Raw genomic sequence first — 18,651 nt, 5'->3', positions numbered from 1 at the left:
ATTGAATTTATGTGATTACTTAGGGAATAAATTTATATTTTTCTTATAATTTAATTAGACTCAAATCTATGAATTGAAATGTTTAATTAATCTCACCCCCCTTGCTTAGATTTGACGTACGTATTGATTTACCTAATGAACATTAATATCAAAGCAGACACTACAATACGTGATCATTAATTAATGTACCAATTATGAAAGTTATTATGCAATTTTTTGTTTTTTGTTTTTTTTTTTTGTTTTTTGAGAAGGTTATTGTGCAATAATATCTCTCAGTTTGACTACTAGCTTTGGGTTGAACTCAATTGAGAGAAAGCGTCCAATTTTTTTTATTTTTTATTTTCACCAAACAGTGTATATCAAAATGGCATTGATCGAGCCCAAAGCCCTCAAGGGGTTCATTGATGTACACCAAACAGTACTGTATATCAAAGAGCTTAATTATACATTGAAGATTACTGAACCTTTCAAATTTAATCCATAAAAGAAAATGAGGAAAATGGTGGAATATTATTTTTAGTTATCAAGCATATAGAGTTGGCAGAAATTCATTGGCACCACCATTTGCTGTGGACCTGAACATAGAAGAGCAGCTGCGAGCCGAGAAGCGAATTCTGTGGGATGGTACTGGTCCCAGAACATGTAGTCATCGCGCTTCGGACATAAATTGGCAACCGGCTCGCATCGTGTAGTAGCATTGAACCTCCCTTTTCCGCAACAAGCTTGTTGGATCTCCTTAAAAGCTACAAATTTTGCATTATTCGGAACCATAAATCATTTTTAAATGAAAGTTGTGTGAAGGAAATCTATAAGTAAATGTGTTTGGATCCGAATTTCCAACAATTTTGATGTCTGATTGTTAGTAAATGTGAGAGAGCCTTTTATAAGTTCCATCTATCTGTTCAAATAGATACGCTTCATAAGAACTTTCACATCATATATGCACGCCATCTGTTTGATAATTTTCTGATTTGTTTAGAGGGCGAAAACTTACGAGATCGCTGAGAGCCGTTAATAATAGTCTGTGTCATTTCATATGAGTTTGCAAGAGAGTACTGCATTGCTGGGTACTCTGAGCTTAAATTTTGCAAGAGGCCTTCGAATTCCTTAAGGAAAACTTGAGCACAGGCATTCAATCCCTCCATGCACCCACCAGTATCATTCAAAGAACGTTGGTATGGGCAGCACCCAATTGATGGCACACGCATTATGCCAAATTTTACTGCTCCAAGGTCTAAAAGATTCTGAGCTTCGCAAAAACACATAAATAAACATATGAGATAATTTTTTTTTAATGAAAAAAAAAAAAAAAAACTAAAAAGCTAAAAAGAAGAAAAGAGGAAGTTTCCCAAATTTCAATTTCTCACTCTCTTAGTAATCAGATTAACAAAGCATGCGAAAAATGCATGTGAGAATCATGCAGTTTAAATACATATGTCACTTTAATCAATTATGTTAAAAACAGTTCTCAAATCTCATTTGAAAGAAAACTGTCACAAGATTCAAACTAAACTTGATCCATTCATTTTGGATTCTAATCTGAGCAAATGTATGAGTCCCTATGACTAGCAGGGATGGAGCCAGGAAATTTTATGGAAGGGGGCCAGCCAAATTTTTTTTGTTCGGTTCTTTAGAATTTTTTTATTAAAAAAAATTATTTTGGTTGTTTTTTATGAACTAAAGACTACTGTAAAGGCAAAAAAAAAAAAATGAACATTTGAAAGTAAGGGCCAAAAATAAAAAAAAAACTTAGTGGGTATGGGCCAACAAAATTAAAAATAGGGTCAAAAATTTTTATTGGATATGGCCAAAAAATTTAAAAATAGGGCCAATTTTTTTTTTTTCTTTTAGAAGGGGCCAAATGACTAAAATTAAAACTTTAATTCTACTTTTTTTACTTTTTTTATTATTTTTTTAACTTATAATTTTTTTTTCCTTATTTTGGGGTTTTTATTATTTTTTTTACTTATAATTTTTTTTTCCTTATTTTGGGGGGGACCATGGCCCACCCCGGTCCCCCCCTCCCTCCATCTCTGCCTATGAGACCATCTGCATGCCCAAGTTGGGAGGTAGTTAATAATTCAGATAACAAATATGAGAGAGTTTTTATAAGGCCTACCTATCTAAGAGAAGGGGCGAGTTGCTCAAAACTTCATCGGACAAATAGTTCTCATAGAAACCCTCTCATATTTATAGTCTAAATTGCTAACAATCTAAATAGCAAAATTGTATCTATTTGTAGTAGTAGGATGTCATGCACGTACCTTCAAATGAGTGCTATAATTAGTGATTAAAGAAGTAATGAAGTCTTGTTCGCAGGTGTGAGTAATGTTAAAATGTTCAAACATGTCATTGCTTCCCACGCTGATGAGAAAAAACGACTTGCGAATCTTAGTCTCGGCATCTCCACCTAATGCTTCAGACAGATTGCCGCAAACGGTTGCGAATTGTTGGACCTGTTCCCCCATTGGAACAACCTTTGTCTGTTTTTGGAAGATTTTTTTTTTTTTTTAAAAAAAAAAAAATAATAATAATAAAATAAATGATGTGACATAAATATGAAAATAATTTTGTGATTTTCTTGTTTTTGTTTTTTTTTTGCAAATGCTTGACTTAATTAAATTTATATATCCTACTCCTAGCAATAAAAAAAGAAAAATGAAGAAATAAAAAGAAAAACATGGTGATGGGAATGGATTAATAATTCTGAAAAAAAAAGAGGGAGCTTACGTACATATGGAACTTTTCCAGTATTGTCAAGAAGTCCGGATCCTCCTGAGGCGAAGTTAAGGCCCTTGAAGTTTTGGATACTCCTAAGATGCTGCTTATGCTTGTAAAGAACGTAGAGGAAAGATGGCGGGCTCTCTTTGAAATCCATTAACTGGACTAATCTCAATTAATTAAGTAACAATAATAAGATCAGTGTATTACTGTATTAACCAACATAAAAGTAAAAGTGAATATAGGAAACCAATTAAAAAAAAAAAACCCAACAATGAAGCTCTAAATAAATGGATTTTTTTTTTCCCCTCTAAGTTGGACCAAAGGAAATTTCTCTAAATGAGTCTATTAAACTAGGATATATTCTTAGAGCATTCACAAATCAACAAACACGTTGATAATGAAAACTGAAATGTTGAACTCAAAAGATGTATTCTCCATACGATCATGATCCTCTTATAACAATCTTACGAGTTAGAAAGGCAAGAAACTAATTTGAGCGGACTTCTAGCGGAGCGTTTTGTCTTGACTTCGCTCATGCCAACTTATAACAAACTTTTAACCGAGTGCTCTCCAAGCCTCGTTGATTCTTTTTTAAAAAAAACCTATGCTTTACACAAATGTAAAAATGTAATAAAAATAATAACCAAATTAGCCATGAGGGTGCTATGCATGGGTGCATATATAGATAGATATAGTCTCTCACCGATTGAATCAGCAGTGTTATAGCTGTTACTAAACCTTCCAGTTGGGGGGGAACCATGATAGTCAACACCATTATGAGGCATATCGGCCCTTGCTCCACTCTCTGGTATGAAATTATTTGTCCCAATATCCACAGTCGAGTCCCCCAATATGAAAATAGCTGCAGGCGTACGTGTCATAGCTTTTGCAGACACATGCGAGCCGATCATCGTCAGAGTCATGACGACAAGGAAAAGGGAGACTGAAACAAACATTCTTGTCTTGGCCATGGTCGGGGTTAGGGTCGTCAATCTTGTTAACTCCATCTTATTCTCACTCTAAGCTTTATTTTCTGCTAATTAACATGCTTAATCACTGCATATTTATAAGTACAAAGTGTTAAACAAAAAAAAAGAAGAAGAAAGAAGTACGTACAAGCGGCAGGTCCTAGATGCTAATTGTATTGAGGGGTCATTGTCCAAAGTTCCAGTCTGTATAGAGCTAGCTAGCTAGTATATATATATAAGAACAAAAAGGTTTGATTTGTTTGGCGGATTGTCCAAGTGATCACCATGATGCTATTTGATAATATAGATTGTGTTTCAAGTTCCAATTTATAATATTATTGTTTAAATATTAATTAAATAATTAATTTCATAATTTTCTACCCATTTAATTAAGCTTCACATGGGTATGCCTTGGGTAACTTTGGTACTAAGATACTTGATATCTTTGAAAACTTACTTTGTACTGTACGTAAACTTTTCCTTACAACTTCCTTTAAAAACTATTTTCTTCAATTCCTTTCACAATAGTGATGTGACTCATGTGATCATACTGCAGCTGTGATTGAGAGCACGCCAGGGAGCAAAATTTTTTTTTTAATATTTTAATTAAAAAAAAAAAATTGCTAGCGTGCTCATGCTATTTATCTTCACCCCTGCAAACACATGACCTTGTTATACTTTAAATTACGTAAAGTGTGGGCTCATATTCATAGCAAACATCAAGTTTCGTTCAAACTAAACTTGGCAGCCACCTAAATAGTAAGTCCCGGCCAACTCGAATGTCTACCGCATGCGACATGTGTCTCTCCTTCGAACGAAAACCCTTCTCTTAATTACTCTCTAAGAAAATTGACACGTGGCAATTGGCATGACATTTGACATGTGGCAATAGACACATGGCATGTTGCCAAGTGGCATCTGTTTTGTGGAATTGAACATGCAGGCATGTTAACACGTGGCATGGTAGACATCTAACATGTCATGGCGTGGCAATTTGACATGTTGACACATGGCATGGCATGAGTCGCATGACATGACAATTGGGCATGTGTTAGATCGTGACACATTCTAATGAGTTTGTTTTCGTTCGAACGAACTCCATCTCATTTTAATAAGAAACACTTTTTCCATATTTTTAAAGTTTTTATTTATTTTATTTTATATATGTTTTCTATTTTTGTAGCTTCTATTTATCATGGGTGTTGCCGATAAAGTTATAAACATTGAGTTAGTAGTTGTTTGTGCAATTTGTAATGTGCTTGTCATTTTATCTTTTTTCTCACCTTTTATGAATCTGTGATTCGAGGAGTATATACCGTTATTCTTAATTAATAAGTAATTCCCACATTCCTTGATATAGTCAATGAGCTGGATCTTCATGGCAACTATCTTCTCCGTCTCTCTCTAAATGTAGCTCTCAAGCCAACTAATACACCATTCCTTCAACACTCTCTAGACCCTTCTAGTGTATGACGTGCCAATCCCATTGATGGCTTCAAACACATAATTTCAGAGAAGATAGCCGTCTTGATCACATCATCAAGCTTAAATAAGAAGAATTCATTCACATGTACATTTGGAACACAATTGGTATTAGAAAATGTAGGATTGGGTATCGGTTAAATTGATAACGGTAAAAGTATTTTCCCCCAATGAACCAAAAAAGTCAGCTAAATCAGTTAATTAACCAACTTCATACCAATCAGAATAAATTTCAATTATTTTGGTTAAGTTGGTTAATGGGGTGAAGTCGGTTAAAATTGGTTGGTTAAGTCAGTTAGTCATGATGGGTTTTTTATATTGGGCAAAGCCTATTTTCATGGGCCCAAATGGATTTTTTTTGGGGCTAAACAAGTGATGCAAAAAACTACTGAGGACCAAAGTCGATTAAATCGGTTCGATTAACCAACAAACAGCCTATCAAACTAAACCAAGGTCGAAACATTTTTTTTTTATTTCAACTACCGATTGTCGGAAGTCAATAAACAATCGGTAACAATTCGGTAGTCGTCATAAGCAGCAATCGAAACATTTGCCCATCCCCAAAATTATGCATCACACCACGCGTTCGAGGAGAAAGGAGCGCTATGAAAAGAGTTACATGGTGTCCGAGTGAAAAACGCCACAAAGTGAAAATGGCTTACCTAAATTAGGAGTGACTAACTTTCTACGTTTCATCATCTCTTAGCCAGAGTTTTTGAATTGGTTAGAATACCTAATCTTGGAATAGAAGTTAGTTGTAGGCAGGAATGAGGTTTGGACGTTGACTAATTGGATGATGGATGTTAGGACGACCCGTCGTTAGGTAACTAACATCTTCTGGTGCTCCGCAGACCATCGATAGTTGCATGGTCTTGACTAATCAGATCCAATCAGATCCCTGTATTTTGACCAAAATTTGACCATTTGAATCTGGGACACTTGGGACACGGATACAACTATGACATGTAAACATCTTATTAGTTGATCAACTACTAGTCTTCAGTGGTCCATCAATCGCTGGATTTTTGAAATATGGAAAGTCGGTATCCTACCAGTCGTCGCATGATCCACCGGGTCCGAGCTTCAAAGAATGCAGATAATTTAAACTTGTGGATAAAATTTTAAAAGAAAAAAGAAAAGAAAAAATAGGAGACGAAGCAAAGATTTTTGTTTGGATATATACATATTTATAGTTCCTTGCCTATTGGCTATTGCTAAAACAATTCTGATTTCTTCACTTTGTAAGCCCCTATAAAAAGGAAAATCAAATTTAGTTTTGATTCAATCAACACTTCTGCTGTCCTATAATTGTCCTTTATGTAGTGTTTGATCATCTTAAAAAGCAAGTTATGGATAAGAGACACACAAAAAATACCAAACTATTTTATAATAATAATAATATTAATTATTAAATCACAAATTATTTTAAAAACTTAAGTTAATATAAAATTATAACTTTAATCATTGGATTAATGTTTTAACATTCTCTTTTGCGGACTCAAACTCTTGTCAGCAAGTGAGACCAAATGCGTAGAATATCTAACTAAAATTGCAGATAAATTTTGAAATTATGGTTTGATCACATAACTTATGTTTTGATATCATTTTAAATCACAAATTTATCCCAAAATTTAAAAAGTTTGAGCTTACACATGAAAAAAAAAATGTTAAAGAATTAGTTAAATAATTAAAATTATCATTCTTTTTATACATTTAAATTTTTGAAATAAGAGATAACTTAAAAATTATCAATTTCACCATCCATATTTTTAGTGATTAAGAATATCTAAGTGTTCTTCTAGTGTTCTTTTCGTGTCCTTCTAACTGTAGTGACTTTTAAAATTACCGTTGAATTTGAGATTATCATTATTGACTTTTAATCTATTAGTGATTTTAAAAACCATATTACAGTTGAAAGGGCATCAAAAAAACCCTTAGCATATCCCTTCAAAAAATTGTCCATCAACAATTTAATATGTCAAGAAAAATTTTAAAAAGAAAGAAAGGAAATGAAGAAAAGGGTTGGGCTGTTGGGAAAATAAATAGGGAACGGAAACCATGGGCCGGGTTGGGCCTACAGTGCTCAAGGCGCACTTAGTCATAGACAAACCTAAATTCAACATTTGTCTGTCTTTCTCCATCCTTCTCGTAGTGGATAGTAGTAATTGTTTCGTTCAGTTGGGTGTGTTACAATAAATTTTCTCGAGAAAGTTTTATCCCCGAACCGACAAAACTTTCCCGACTGAAGAGAGAGAAGCGACTTTGCATTTCCGATGCTACTCGCTTCCTTCTTTTAATGACTGATCGAGCTATGGGCCGATGCTTCCACCTCGTTCCTTGTCTCTCCGATCCTGGTACGTAAGCACTAGATTCTCTGTTTGGCAGCTGAGAAAAAATTCGGGAAAGTGCAAACGAATCGATTTGATTTCTTATGTTTTATGCTCTCTCTCTCTCTCTCTCTCCCTTAAATAATTCTGGCAAGCTTGGGTTATAATGGCGAATATGGCTCAAAAGTTCATATTCTTTTTTCCCATTTTCAGTATTAAAAAAGGAGCAATATGTATAATTTCTTAAATTTTCTTGGTTTCTTTAATGGGTTTTGATATTTGGGAGTTGCGTTTTCAGCTCGGAGATCTGCGCTAGGTCTGAAATTGGCGTTGGTGACGCTGCATCTCGTGTACGTTGGCATTCTCTTTCTGTTTGATGAAGATTTGATAGAAAAGACGAAAACAGAGCCATGGTATGTTAAGGCTTCTTCCTAGAACAAATTTGGATTGGGTTTTTAATATCTCGTTGGATGCTTTGGTTAAAGACTTGATCGTAGTTTATGTCCATGGTAGCCAACAATTTTCTCAAACAATGTAGCTATAATCAGACAGAGTCGACTTGGTCATAATGTGCTTTCGGGTATGCGCTTGTTTGAAATTGTATCAGGTCTGAAACAAATCCATCTAGTGAGAGATGTGCGGAAGTTGGATAATCAACAATGAAATTATAATGTCATATTTTGTGTGGTCAACATTATGTTAGCCATTCTAGCCTAGAGAGGATGCTGGTCTGTTGTCAGGAATTAGTAATTGTTGGTGGGTTTGAAGCATAGAATTTTATGATAATTTATGAAAAAAATTAGCATAATTGGTTAAAACATAAATGTTTCTTCACATTGTACAAGCAACAAGTTGTGGAAACAGTAAGCCAAGGATTTGTTGTTGTGCTTGTTGCTACTGTATTACTATTATTGTTCGTTCCCAGATGCATATCCCATATGCAGTATCCATTTTATCTTATCAGTGTATCAACGAGAAACCTTTAAGCTATCAGTCATGTATAAAGGAAACCTGGGTTTTGTAGTCTCTTACACCCAAAAATTAATTTAATATTTTTTTGACTATCTCATAGGATTAAACTAGCAATGTAATTTTAACATGCTCTTTCGAAATAATAATGGATTTTTCAAGCTTTGACTATAAATGAACTTATACATACCAAGTAATCAAGTTGATTAGATTCAAAATGGTTTATAATGATTGCTATCATTTCCAAAACCTTCCTAATTAATTTCTTTGTTTTTCAGGTATACTGCTTTATATTTGTTGTTGTTTTTCGCTACACTGGTTCAATACTTCATTACCTCCAGTTCTTCTCCTGGGTAAATTTCAACACTAATGTATTGTTTCAAGACTAAGATTCTCGGTTGTGCTTAGAACACATGATGTCTATATTTTATTTTCAGTCTAACATAATTCTTTTTTTTTAGCTATGTCATTGACGCGACGAGAGCTGTTAATGAGAAAAATGTAATATTTCAAAAGACATCAGTGGCCTCAAAGTAAGCAATAATTTGCATTTCTATATACAGAGGCTTATCATAAAAAAATGAGGAACTTAAAATAATTGGAATAAATTTACAGTTCAACATCATCTCATTATTTATTTCATTTTTGTAATGTTTAAGCAAAGACAACCTGCTTCGAGCAAAAATGGAAGCTTGGTTATTACTGTGGATGGGAGTCAATTGGGAAGAAATCTTCTAGGAAGCAACACAACATCATGGTCAAAGCTGGTTATGGACATGTATCCCCCTGGAACGTCAGCTAGGTATGCTACTGTTTATAGGTTTCTGAAGAATATTCTATTGGTGATACTTTTCCAAAACAGCCATTTGATGAATGCATATTTATTAATGATAAATGCATTGTTGGCATACCAAAGGGACAAAAGCTTACTCTAATTTCCGTGTGCTTTTAGCTCTCAACTTGGAATCTTGTGCATGGCAAGTGTAATCTTTGTCCCATGCTTCACATTAACTTGACCAATAACATTTGTTTCAATGCCCATTAATTTCATTTCAATATGACCTTATATGAACAAATACAGAAAGGGAAAAGCTCATGCACTTGACAATTTTTAGAGTTAAAAATTAAAAATAACGCTACTAACTCCTTCCTCTTGGCTCTTGCAGAAATTGGACGTGCACCTACTGTAGTGTTGAGCAGGTAGTCAATCTCATGTTTACATCTTCATTTTGTATCATTCAGCTGGGCTTAAATTAAAATCTCTTCCAAACCTCTAGAATGCTTGTTTTTCTAACAATGCTGCATCTTTATCCTTATGTTTTGAGTTATCTTTTTATGTTCTATGGCTTCAATAGAGTTCCTGAACAAATGCTTATTAATAATCGACTATACATGGGAACCCATCTTGTTCTAAACGATCATTATTGATGGACTAGGTCAGACCTTTTCATATTATCAATCTTCTAACCCCAGGGATTGAACAGTAAAAGACTTCTACACTCTACAGAACCGTTTTCTATCACTAAAGACATCAAGTTGTAATTTTTGCCTTTTTATTCCCCTATCTTCTTTCTTTCTTTAATTAGATAAAGCAAAGAACATAATATAAACATCATAAAGGAAGTGTGAGGATGTCAGGAACTAGTACGCTGATCAGCATATAAGGTTCTTGAGAAACTTTAGCTATTTTGCGTTGAGATACTAGGAATAAACTAGTTTCTATCAACTGAAGTGGTGGAAGATCAGAAATAAGGCACTGTCATTTAGCTGCTTGTTACTTTTTAGTCATCCGGCTTTTTCTAGCTGTCTGGGCATGTGTGTCAAAATAGTAGCATTTATCATGCCATTTTTATTCTGATGGTTACTGAAATGGATATGTAAATTTTTTGTACTAGCTAATGTTTTTGTGTTTATTGCTTTTATCTTTGTTCACCTTTGATCTAGCTTTTGGTGATTATTATCATACTTGTGGGATATGTGCAGCCTCCTCGAGCAAAGCATTGTCATGACTGTGATAAATGTGTTCTTCAGTTTGATCATCATTGTGTTTGGCTTGGGACATGCATTGGCCAGGGCAATCATTGTCGATTTTGGTGAGTTTATGACTTTGTGATATTCATTCATGAATTATGATTTTTTTATATTTCAATGACCAGTAATTATGCCCTTGCTGAAGAGTTCTTGTCTGGTAATTGATGTTAGTCCTTTGCCAGCAGTAAAGCAGTAATCCATGTTAATGTTGATCTGGATATGCTAAGATATGGTGCTTTTTGATGAATATAGAAATGCACATATTTAGATCCTAGTCTTTTTGTCTTTAGATCCTTACGTGTTCTACTCCTTTTGCATTTCTATTACTTATAATATATATAGTAAATCTAAACGTTCTTTTTTTTTTTTTTTTTTTTTTTTTTTGTTAAGTTTCATAACACATTCAATGAGTTATAAACCAACAACCTCGACTCCACCTTTCTTACAAGGGGAGGACATGTCATTTGAACTAAAGCTTATTGGCTAAATTTGAAAGAGATTTGATTTAAAGTTACTTTCTTACTGGGCACAATCTGATTTCACTCGAACAACTTTGCTTGTTCTTAGTTGTAGAATTGATAAATGAGAATAAAAAGCTTTTTACAAGTCTTCAAAGTGATGTCTATATCCCACATAGGGCTTTATACTTCAACCTTTCTATGAAAGAATATAAATTATATAAACACATTGCTCATTTTTGTTTATATACATATAAAATGTATTTTTCCTAGCTGAGAATCTCTCTTTTTTGTCACAAAACCATAGGTGGTACATTTGCGGAGAGACAGCACTGTGCCTTTGGACTGGCATTTTGTACATTGCATACCTGAAGGCTAATATATCAAGGGCTTGGTATGCATCGTTCTCAGGTTTTATTATTTCCTAAAAAAGTTTCAGTTTCATTTGTCATGGTGGGTATCTAACTCTTGATCGAATCAATGTCAAAGGTGGTGCTCTATTAAGATCACTACCTCGGGAGAAAGAGGGAAGTTGAAAAATAGTCAGTGAATTGTAACATTGGTGGTCCTGGTGGTTCTTATTGTGACAATTTAATTAGCCATATGTGGGTCAACTTTTACATCTCTTGATTTTTTGTGTCGTATTGAATCTGAAATTAGATTCTGGAATGATGTTATTGTTAGGTGGAAGGATGCAATCATGATACTGCTTTTGATTACTTTGTCAATCTCCCTAATCTTTCTGCTTCTCTTGCTGCTGTTTCATAGGTAAGGGTTGTGTTTGTATGCTAATGTAGCTCTTTCCTGCATCAGATTTCTTATGTTCATGACTTTGCCTCCTGTGCCTGCTTGTGATTATAATCTAAATTTGTTTTTTTGTTTTTAAATTATATATATATGCTGTCACCTTTTTGCTTATAATCTAACTTTGTGCATCTAGATGCTTTCATAAATTTACTGTTACCTATTGTCTTTTCATAATTAATAATGTTGACAAGAAAAATAATCATATCCTATTTTATTTAGTAAGACTCCCCTGGTCCAATGTTATGCAATACTTATCTAAAGTTTTCGTCCCATGTAATAAGAATTTGCTAATTGAAGAAGTGGAGATATGTGCTAATCAAAGTAATCTTGGCATGTGATTGGGAACATTGAGGAAGCCAACTTACCTAGGATAAGCCAGAACTGAAAAGCTTCACTAATGCATTGTCTATGAGTTAATACACAGGCTAGGAAGTCTTGACCTGAGAATTAGATATAAACGAGAAGCTTTCTTTTCCCTGCCTAATTCTGGCTTTCAAAGATTATGAAATCAAGCAAACTACTAATGACCAAGCATGGCTAAGGTCCTGAATCCAGTGTAGTTGGCTTTGACTTCTATGATTAGTGTAAATTGATTTCAACTGTCATTTTTAGACAGACATAACCCTAAGGGGTTGGCCCAAGTGGTGGAGGCCTTGGTCTTGGGGTTTGCTCCATTCAAGGTCCAAGGTTTAATACCTCATGAGTGCAAATAATTCTTTGGGGCTACAAACCTGGTGAAAAGCCTACAATTTAACCAGTTCCATGTGGGAAAACTTTCGAGGGTGTGGTACACGGGACCGGAATTTACTCTGTAAGGGTGGGTCTAAAGGGCCTTGCCTTGGAGAAGTTCTCCGACATTAAAAAAAATAAAATAAAATAAAATTTAGACAGACATGAGGTGTTGGATAGGGAAACTTCTAAAAACTTAGTCAAGTGTACATGGGTGAATATGTTCCTCTGAAATTTTATTAATGATTTGTCTATTTTTAATGATTGAGTAGCTATATGTATTATGATATTAGAAATCTATAATGATTGGGTATCTTAAGTCTTCTGGCATGGACTTTGTTTTGCTGCAGTTATCTTATTATGACTAATCAGACTACCTATGAACTTGTGAGACGTAGACGCATCAACTATCTAAGGTTGGTTAATTCATTGTACAATTTTCTATTTCATATCATTCATTTAGGATTGTTTGCCTCTTCCAAGATAAGTTTAGTCTCTTTGTCACTTTGGACATTTTTTTCATTCTGCTATTGAATGGTTTTAAATGCTAGAATAAGTTGTGATGGAAAAAAAAAGAAAAGAGCGAAAGACTTATACATGGTTATGAAATCCCTGCGTAGACAGTGGGACAATCTGTTTAATAAAAGTCACCTGAATCAAGTTGATATATTCTACGAAATATGTGGTTACTGGTTGGAGAGATCAGAATTCAAAGCCAATAGCAAGACTATGGTAACACATTTTCAGTTTGTTAGCTAGTTCACTTTGTATTATGTGTTAATCTGCAGGGGAATTCCTGAAAGAGTGTATCCTTTTAGCAAAGGAATTTGCAGAAATTTGCACAGCTTCTGCTGTTCTCGAAGCAGCGTATACAGTATGGAACCATTACCCACACCACAGGAAGTTGAAGAAAAGCTAAGGCCCTACACATGCTTGGATCTTGTGACCGGTCGTTGTTGCTGACCTCCTCCAAATGTCCAATGAGTTTCACATTTGTTCCTTGCAAATTCATGGAGCGCAGAAGATATCCATTTGTTTGAGACTTAAGTGTCTGAAGGTTATCTTGAAGCTGTTTATTGGTTTTTAGGTTTGTCTCTTTATTTTTGGCTGGGTTCTTAGGTTCATCGTAGTGATTTTTTTTTTTTTTTTTTTTTTTTCTTGTCGTATGGTTTTTACGAATAAAAGATTCAGAGATATTCTTGTTCCAGTTTGTATACTGACCATGCTTCCTTCCATCTGTCCATCATATTGACTGTTATCAAATGCAATTAAACAGCAAACAAGTTCGCCACATGATTAAAATATGAGTGGAGGAGGAAAACAACCCATATTTGTGAATTGAACATTTATGAAAGTGAACTCTTTATTTTGTGAAAAACTTTCCTATTTCATTATTCAAGAAATTTTAGATGGGAAACTTTCCCATACGTATATTTTTATGACCTTCCATATGCTCATATCCCTCTGTATATACTCTCCTAAATTGTTTAAGGGATTCCATTCGGACCACTTCCTTAGAGTTCACTCTCCTATGCTCTCCTCCATGTGCTATTATATTTTTTTCCAATCCAATGTTTCTTTGCTATCACCCCAATCAATTCATATTCTTGGTTATTGCATCTACCCAACAATTCCTCCATCACATTTGTGAACACGTGTCCATCACTACGACTTTTCTAGTCAGGACCCAATTTGTCTCAATCGATGGTTTTCAAAGACCGTTCAATGCAAAGGCCCAAGGGCGTGTTTGGCAAATGGAATGGCCTAAACACTGTAGTTGATGTAGATTGATGTGAAAAAAAAGTAAGAATATTTGGTATAAAAAAATAAAAAAAGTGGTATGAAAAAGTGAAAAAGTTTTGTTTTGTAGTTATTTTTTTATTTGAATAATAATAAAAAGTGAATGATTTGATATTAAAAGTGAAAAAATTAGAATGTTTTGAAGTTGATTTTTTTGAGAAATAATGATGAACCATATTTGGGCCAAACCCATCCTTCAGAATTTGATGGTGGATGTTTACGAGAAGCTTTAGGAACGTCAAACATCTATCTGATAATGTGGGTGTCAAAAGTCCTAAAGTTCCTCCTTTTGGAAGAAAAATAGGATTTTTTTTTTTTTTTGTCCGTTAGGACTTATTGATAAGAAATGCGTAATGTCTTTGACAACCTATTCTATTCATTTCTCATTTCTATCCAAAAGTCAATTTTTTTCAACATTAACAAACTTTTTTCACTTTTCACTCACAAAATATTCAAAATTTACTTCACATTTATGTTACATCATTTCTCCGGCCTCTTCTAAGGCTCCATTTGGCAATGGATTGGGCCCAAATTTCAATTTTTTTTTTTAAAATTCAACTCCCCAATATTTTTACCTTTTATATTTATATCAATAACTTTTTATTACTATTCAAACAAAAAACACATTACAAAACAAAACATTTTCAATTTTTTGTACAAAAAGTTCAAAACTTCTATCTACTTTATATCACATCAATCACTTTCAAACCAAAAATTACTTGTCAAGTCCATTGACAAATGGAGCCCTAAAAAAAGTTTGTCAAACATGTTCTTATGATGAAATAGGTAGAATTATTGTTGTTGGGAATAATCAAACCTTTCCATGGTCAAAATGTATCATTAATTTCATATGTGGCATATTCAAACTTGAATTATGCATGCTTTAATGGAATTTAGGTGCATCTTGAATTGATGACACAGAACAGAAGGCATTTAATTTAACCTTGTGGTCCAAAGACTAGAGTTGCATTAATTTCATATGTGACATATTCAAACTTGAATTATGCATGCTTTAATGGAATTTAGGTGGATCTTGAATTCATGACACAGAACAGAAGGCATTTAATTTAACCTTGTGGTCCAAAGGCTAGAGCTGCAACCCAATGCATATAATTTGAATTATATATATCTGATATTACATACATCTAAGAATTCTTTGTTGTCAACCACAACATAGAACCAAAAAAAAAAAAAAAAAAAAGGGTGAAGTTGCGTCACTTTTCCCCTCGAAATTATATATATATATAGATTTTTTCTTTTTCTTATTAAGGGTTGAAGAAGCTCACATCAACACCAGTTTGAACCACAACATAAAGGCCAGCAGCTGTAAATATAACGCTTAGACCCATGCCCAAGACCCCTAGAAACCAATTGAGCCACCACATTGCGCCATAAACCTTAGGCTTCCTAATCTTGAGCCACATGAAGCATGGGTATGACAATGTGACAGGCAGTGCTACCCCTCCAACCAAACCGGCAACGCTTCCGACGAACGGCAGTGCCACCCCCCCAAAGAAGACTCCGAACCCGAACACAGAACGGAAAATTGCACGTAGCCACCACGGGCATGGCTTTTTCTTTTTCATGGTGTACATGGACTCCATGTCATCAAATATTGGCATGCCATAGATTTGGAAAGAGCTTGCTGCATTTATTATGACGAACAAGGCAGCTAGGGCTAGCACAGACTTGGGCAGATCAAGTGAGTGGAATTGGTAGAGGGCCGTAAGTATTCCTGCTGATGGTATCTTTTCCCCATAAGCCCAATATCCACCAATTGCAATGGGAAATAAGCATGCAGCTATCAGCGTATATGATGCCTTCACTCCTTTCCACATTGGCACCCGCGAAGGATGCTTCTCATCTGAAGGCATGGTGGCCTGCAATACAAGTATTCAAATTCAGCTTCAATTTTTGAAATAATAATTGATAATTTAACGTGATATCAAATCTATTTTTGGGTCTTACTAGCTTGTTTGACTAAACATTTGAGTTCATATATAAAGGTGAATGTTGAAGTATTAATTAAATAGTGGCCCTATTTATTAAGGGTATGTATCCCCAACTGCCTTTGAATGATCTAGCTAATGCCAAAAGTCTTCCCTCTAATTTTGACATTGATGTCACTACGAGGAGCTTTCGAATACAAACACCAACGTCGTTTTCAAAGCACGTTAATGGGTACGTACTGTTAATGTCAAACATATAAAGGAGTAAAATAAAATAAAAATAGAACATAGAAAGTGAAATGTGAAAAATAGGTTGTCTGCTGTCAAACAACGAATAGCATAGAAGACTGAGTTTTTTTTGGTAGGTGAACTATGGTAGAATATTGTCATTAATTTCTTTAGTATTTTCAACAATTAATTGACTAATTAACCAATCTCTCACAATTATAATTTAACTCCACCCCAATTCGCCGGAACACCTAACAATTTAGAATCGAGATCGAAATCTCATGCAAGCCTCATGTATGAGGACACCTAAATTTTCACCGATATAGACAGGTATTCAGACAGTCTGAACATGTACTCAAGTAACATAAACAAGGTAGAACCAAGTGTCCTCTCACATGACAATTCATGAACCAAGTTTTGAGGAAAGTGGGCAGGATCTTTTCATTTTGGCCTATTTTTTTTTCAATAGAAAATGACAAGATAGCATAAAGAAGAGGGATTAAGTGTGACATACCTGAATCTCAAGAATAAGATTATGGCCCCTAAAAGCAAAAGAAATGATGCCAAGTGCATTAAGCACATCAAAAGCATGGTCAAGCTGGCTGGTGCCCCTCAGAGGATTGTAGGACACGCCCGGTAGCCTGCCTTCTGTCACAGACACAATCCATATCAATGTGCAATACCCAACCGCCGTGATGGCGCCGATCAAAGACACGCCGGCTATTGAGTTCAGGTTGGGCAGCTGCGACAGCAGCACGGCTGCGCAGGTAAACACCAAGTACCATTCCACGGTGGTCAGCGGGTTCGAGCATGTGGGGCCGCATATAATTTGGTATAATTGTTTGGAGGTTGATCCACCGATAATTATCAAAGCCACACATGTTCCACCTGAAAGGTATTGGATTGGAAACACAGCCAGCAACTTCCCCTGCTTGCTACCTTCAACATTTGAAAGAAAAATTGCTTCAATCTGATAATCATGATTCATGAGATGCAAATAATTACAATGAAACAAAAACATAATCATACCGAAGGTTGCACAGGAGAGTTGAAGGTATCGGCTGTAGCGCATCCCAGTTTCAGTTGATTCGTGGAGCTGAACCAGCAACCATAGGGTGTAAAGTTGCCATACAAATGCCAGAGTCAAACTAATTATCCCCCATGTCCTGCAATCGTTGATCATAAATTAATCGTTGAAAATTAATTCAACTCAGAAGCTATACATGAAGGAGATAGAGTTTTGAGGGGCTTACCAGCCAAGGACTGTGAAGGCAACAGGGAGCACAAGAGCCTGAATTCCAATCCCAGAACAGAGAGTGTGAAAAGCAGCGTAGTATTTGTTACCGTTTCTTGACTCAGTGATTGGAAGCCAAGCGTCCTGAGGATCAAGCTTCGTCATCCTCAGAGCCTTCCTCATTGGGCTTCCAAGAGGAGTGATGAACCTCGGAGTCAAAGATAGTCTGGGTGTTCGAATTGGTGTTTTGGGTGCCTTCTTTCGAGGTGGCGCCGCCTCTCCATTCTCATCCACATGAAGAAGCGGTGACCTTGACAAAGACGGCGAGTGGAGCTGAGATGGCGGACACGACACCGGCGGTGACCGCACCACCGTAGGTGTTGGCACAGCTGATCCCGGTCTTGGCGTCAGCGGTGCCGATCTTATCTCGTTCAACTCACTCATCTTTGTAAAGGGTTCTTGCACTTTGCACTTTGCCTCTCAGTCTTGCACACAACTCTGAGGATTAAGCAGGCTATATATATTATATATAGGTGGATTTTTACACACAAACGGAAGTAGGTGTACGTTGATTATGAAAGATTGGTGTGTGTCGAGACTACGTTCGTTTTAGACAGCTTTTGATGACCAGCATGAGAGACACCGTTTGTTTTGTTGGAATAGTGTAATTGGCTTGACGGACAATTTTGGCTGCTATAGTGCTATTGCATGTTTGAATTATTTAAGAAATATATATGACAAATTAAGCCACTTGTTTTGGATTTATTTTTTTTTTAAGGAAATTGATCTGACTACTACATTTTTTATTATAATCTCTTTACTTACCGACATAATTTACAATGTATGGTTGATAAGTCGGCCTCTATAATCAATTAAATTGAAAAAATGCTATAACTTACACCATTATCCCACAATTTTTTAATCTTTTAATATATATATATATAT

At 35.1% G+C, this 18,651-nt stretch overlaps 4 protein-coding genes across 4 annotated transcripts; 1 reads left to right on the top strand and 3 right to left on the bottom strand.

Moving 5' to 3' along the window:
• Positions 1-515: 515 nt before the first annotated feature.
• Positions 516-1,223, bottom strand: LOC132168560 (GDSL esterase/lipase At2g23540-like). Its single transcript, XM_059579557.1, has 2 exons — positions 995-1,223; positions 516-743 (listed from the first exon to the last, which is right to left on the bottom strand). The coding sequence occupies exons 1-2, from the start codon at positions 1,206-1,208 to the stop codon at positions 517-519; spliced, it is 441 nt and encodes a 146-aa protein (XP_059435540.1). The 5' UTR covers positions 1,209-1,223; the 3' UTR covers position 516.
• A 1,409-nt stretch (positions 1,224-2,632) lies between these two features.
• LOC132173010 (GDSL esterase/lipase At5g55050-like) lies at positions 2,633-3,695 on the bottom strand. The gene is made up of 3 exons (XM_059584574.1): positions 3,428-3,695; positions 2,735-2,886; positions 2,633-2,638 (listed from the first exon to the last, which is right to left on the bottom strand). Exons 1-3 carry the CDS (start codon positions 3,693-3,695, stop codon positions 2,633-2,635), a joined length of 426 nt encoding a protein of 141 aa, XP_059440557.1.
• A 3,622-nt stretch (positions 3,696-7,317) lies between these two features.
• On the top strand, positions 7,318-13,825 carry LOC132172269 (protein S-acyltransferase 10). The gene is made up of 11 exons (XM_059583743.1): positions 7,318-7,528; positions 7,800-7,914; positions 8,749-8,823; positions 8,932-9,003; positions 9,135-9,272; positions 9,637-9,670; positions 10,454-10,563; positions 11,267-11,353; positions 11,644-11,727; positions 12,846-12,911; positions 13,284-13,825. Exons 1-11 carry the CDS (start codon positions 7,471-7,473, stop codon positions 13,456-13,458), a joined length of 1,014 nt encoding a protein of 337 aa, XP_059439726.1. The 5' UTR covers positions 7,318-7,470; the 3' UTR covers positions 13,459-13,825.
• A 1,657-nt stretch (positions 13,826-15,482) lies between these two features.
• Positions 15,483-18,191, bottom strand: LOC132170868 (lysine histidine transporter-like 8). The gene is made up of 4 exons (XM_059582005.1): positions 17,726-18,191; positions 17,502-17,638; positions 16,987-17,411; positions 15,483-16,175 (listed from the first exon to the last, which is right to left on the bottom strand). Exons 1-4 carry the CDS (start codon positions 18,148-18,150, stop codon positions 15,561-15,563), a joined length of 1,602 nt encoding a protein of 533 aa, XP_059437988.1. The 5' UTR covers positions 18,151-18,191; the 3' UTR covers positions 15,483-15,560.
• Positions 18,192-18,651: the final 460 nt, after the last annotated feature.

This window comes from Corylus avellana, chromosome ca2 (assembly GCF_901000735.1).
Source record: "Corylus avellana chromosome ca2, CavTom2PMs-1.0".
Taxonomy (NCBI): Eukaryota; Viridiplantae; Streptophyta; class Magnoliopsida; order Fagales; family Betulaceae; genus Corylus; species Corylus avellana.
Note: the sequence above shows the minus strand (reverse complement) of the source record. Positions and strands in the feature narration are given on the sequence as shown.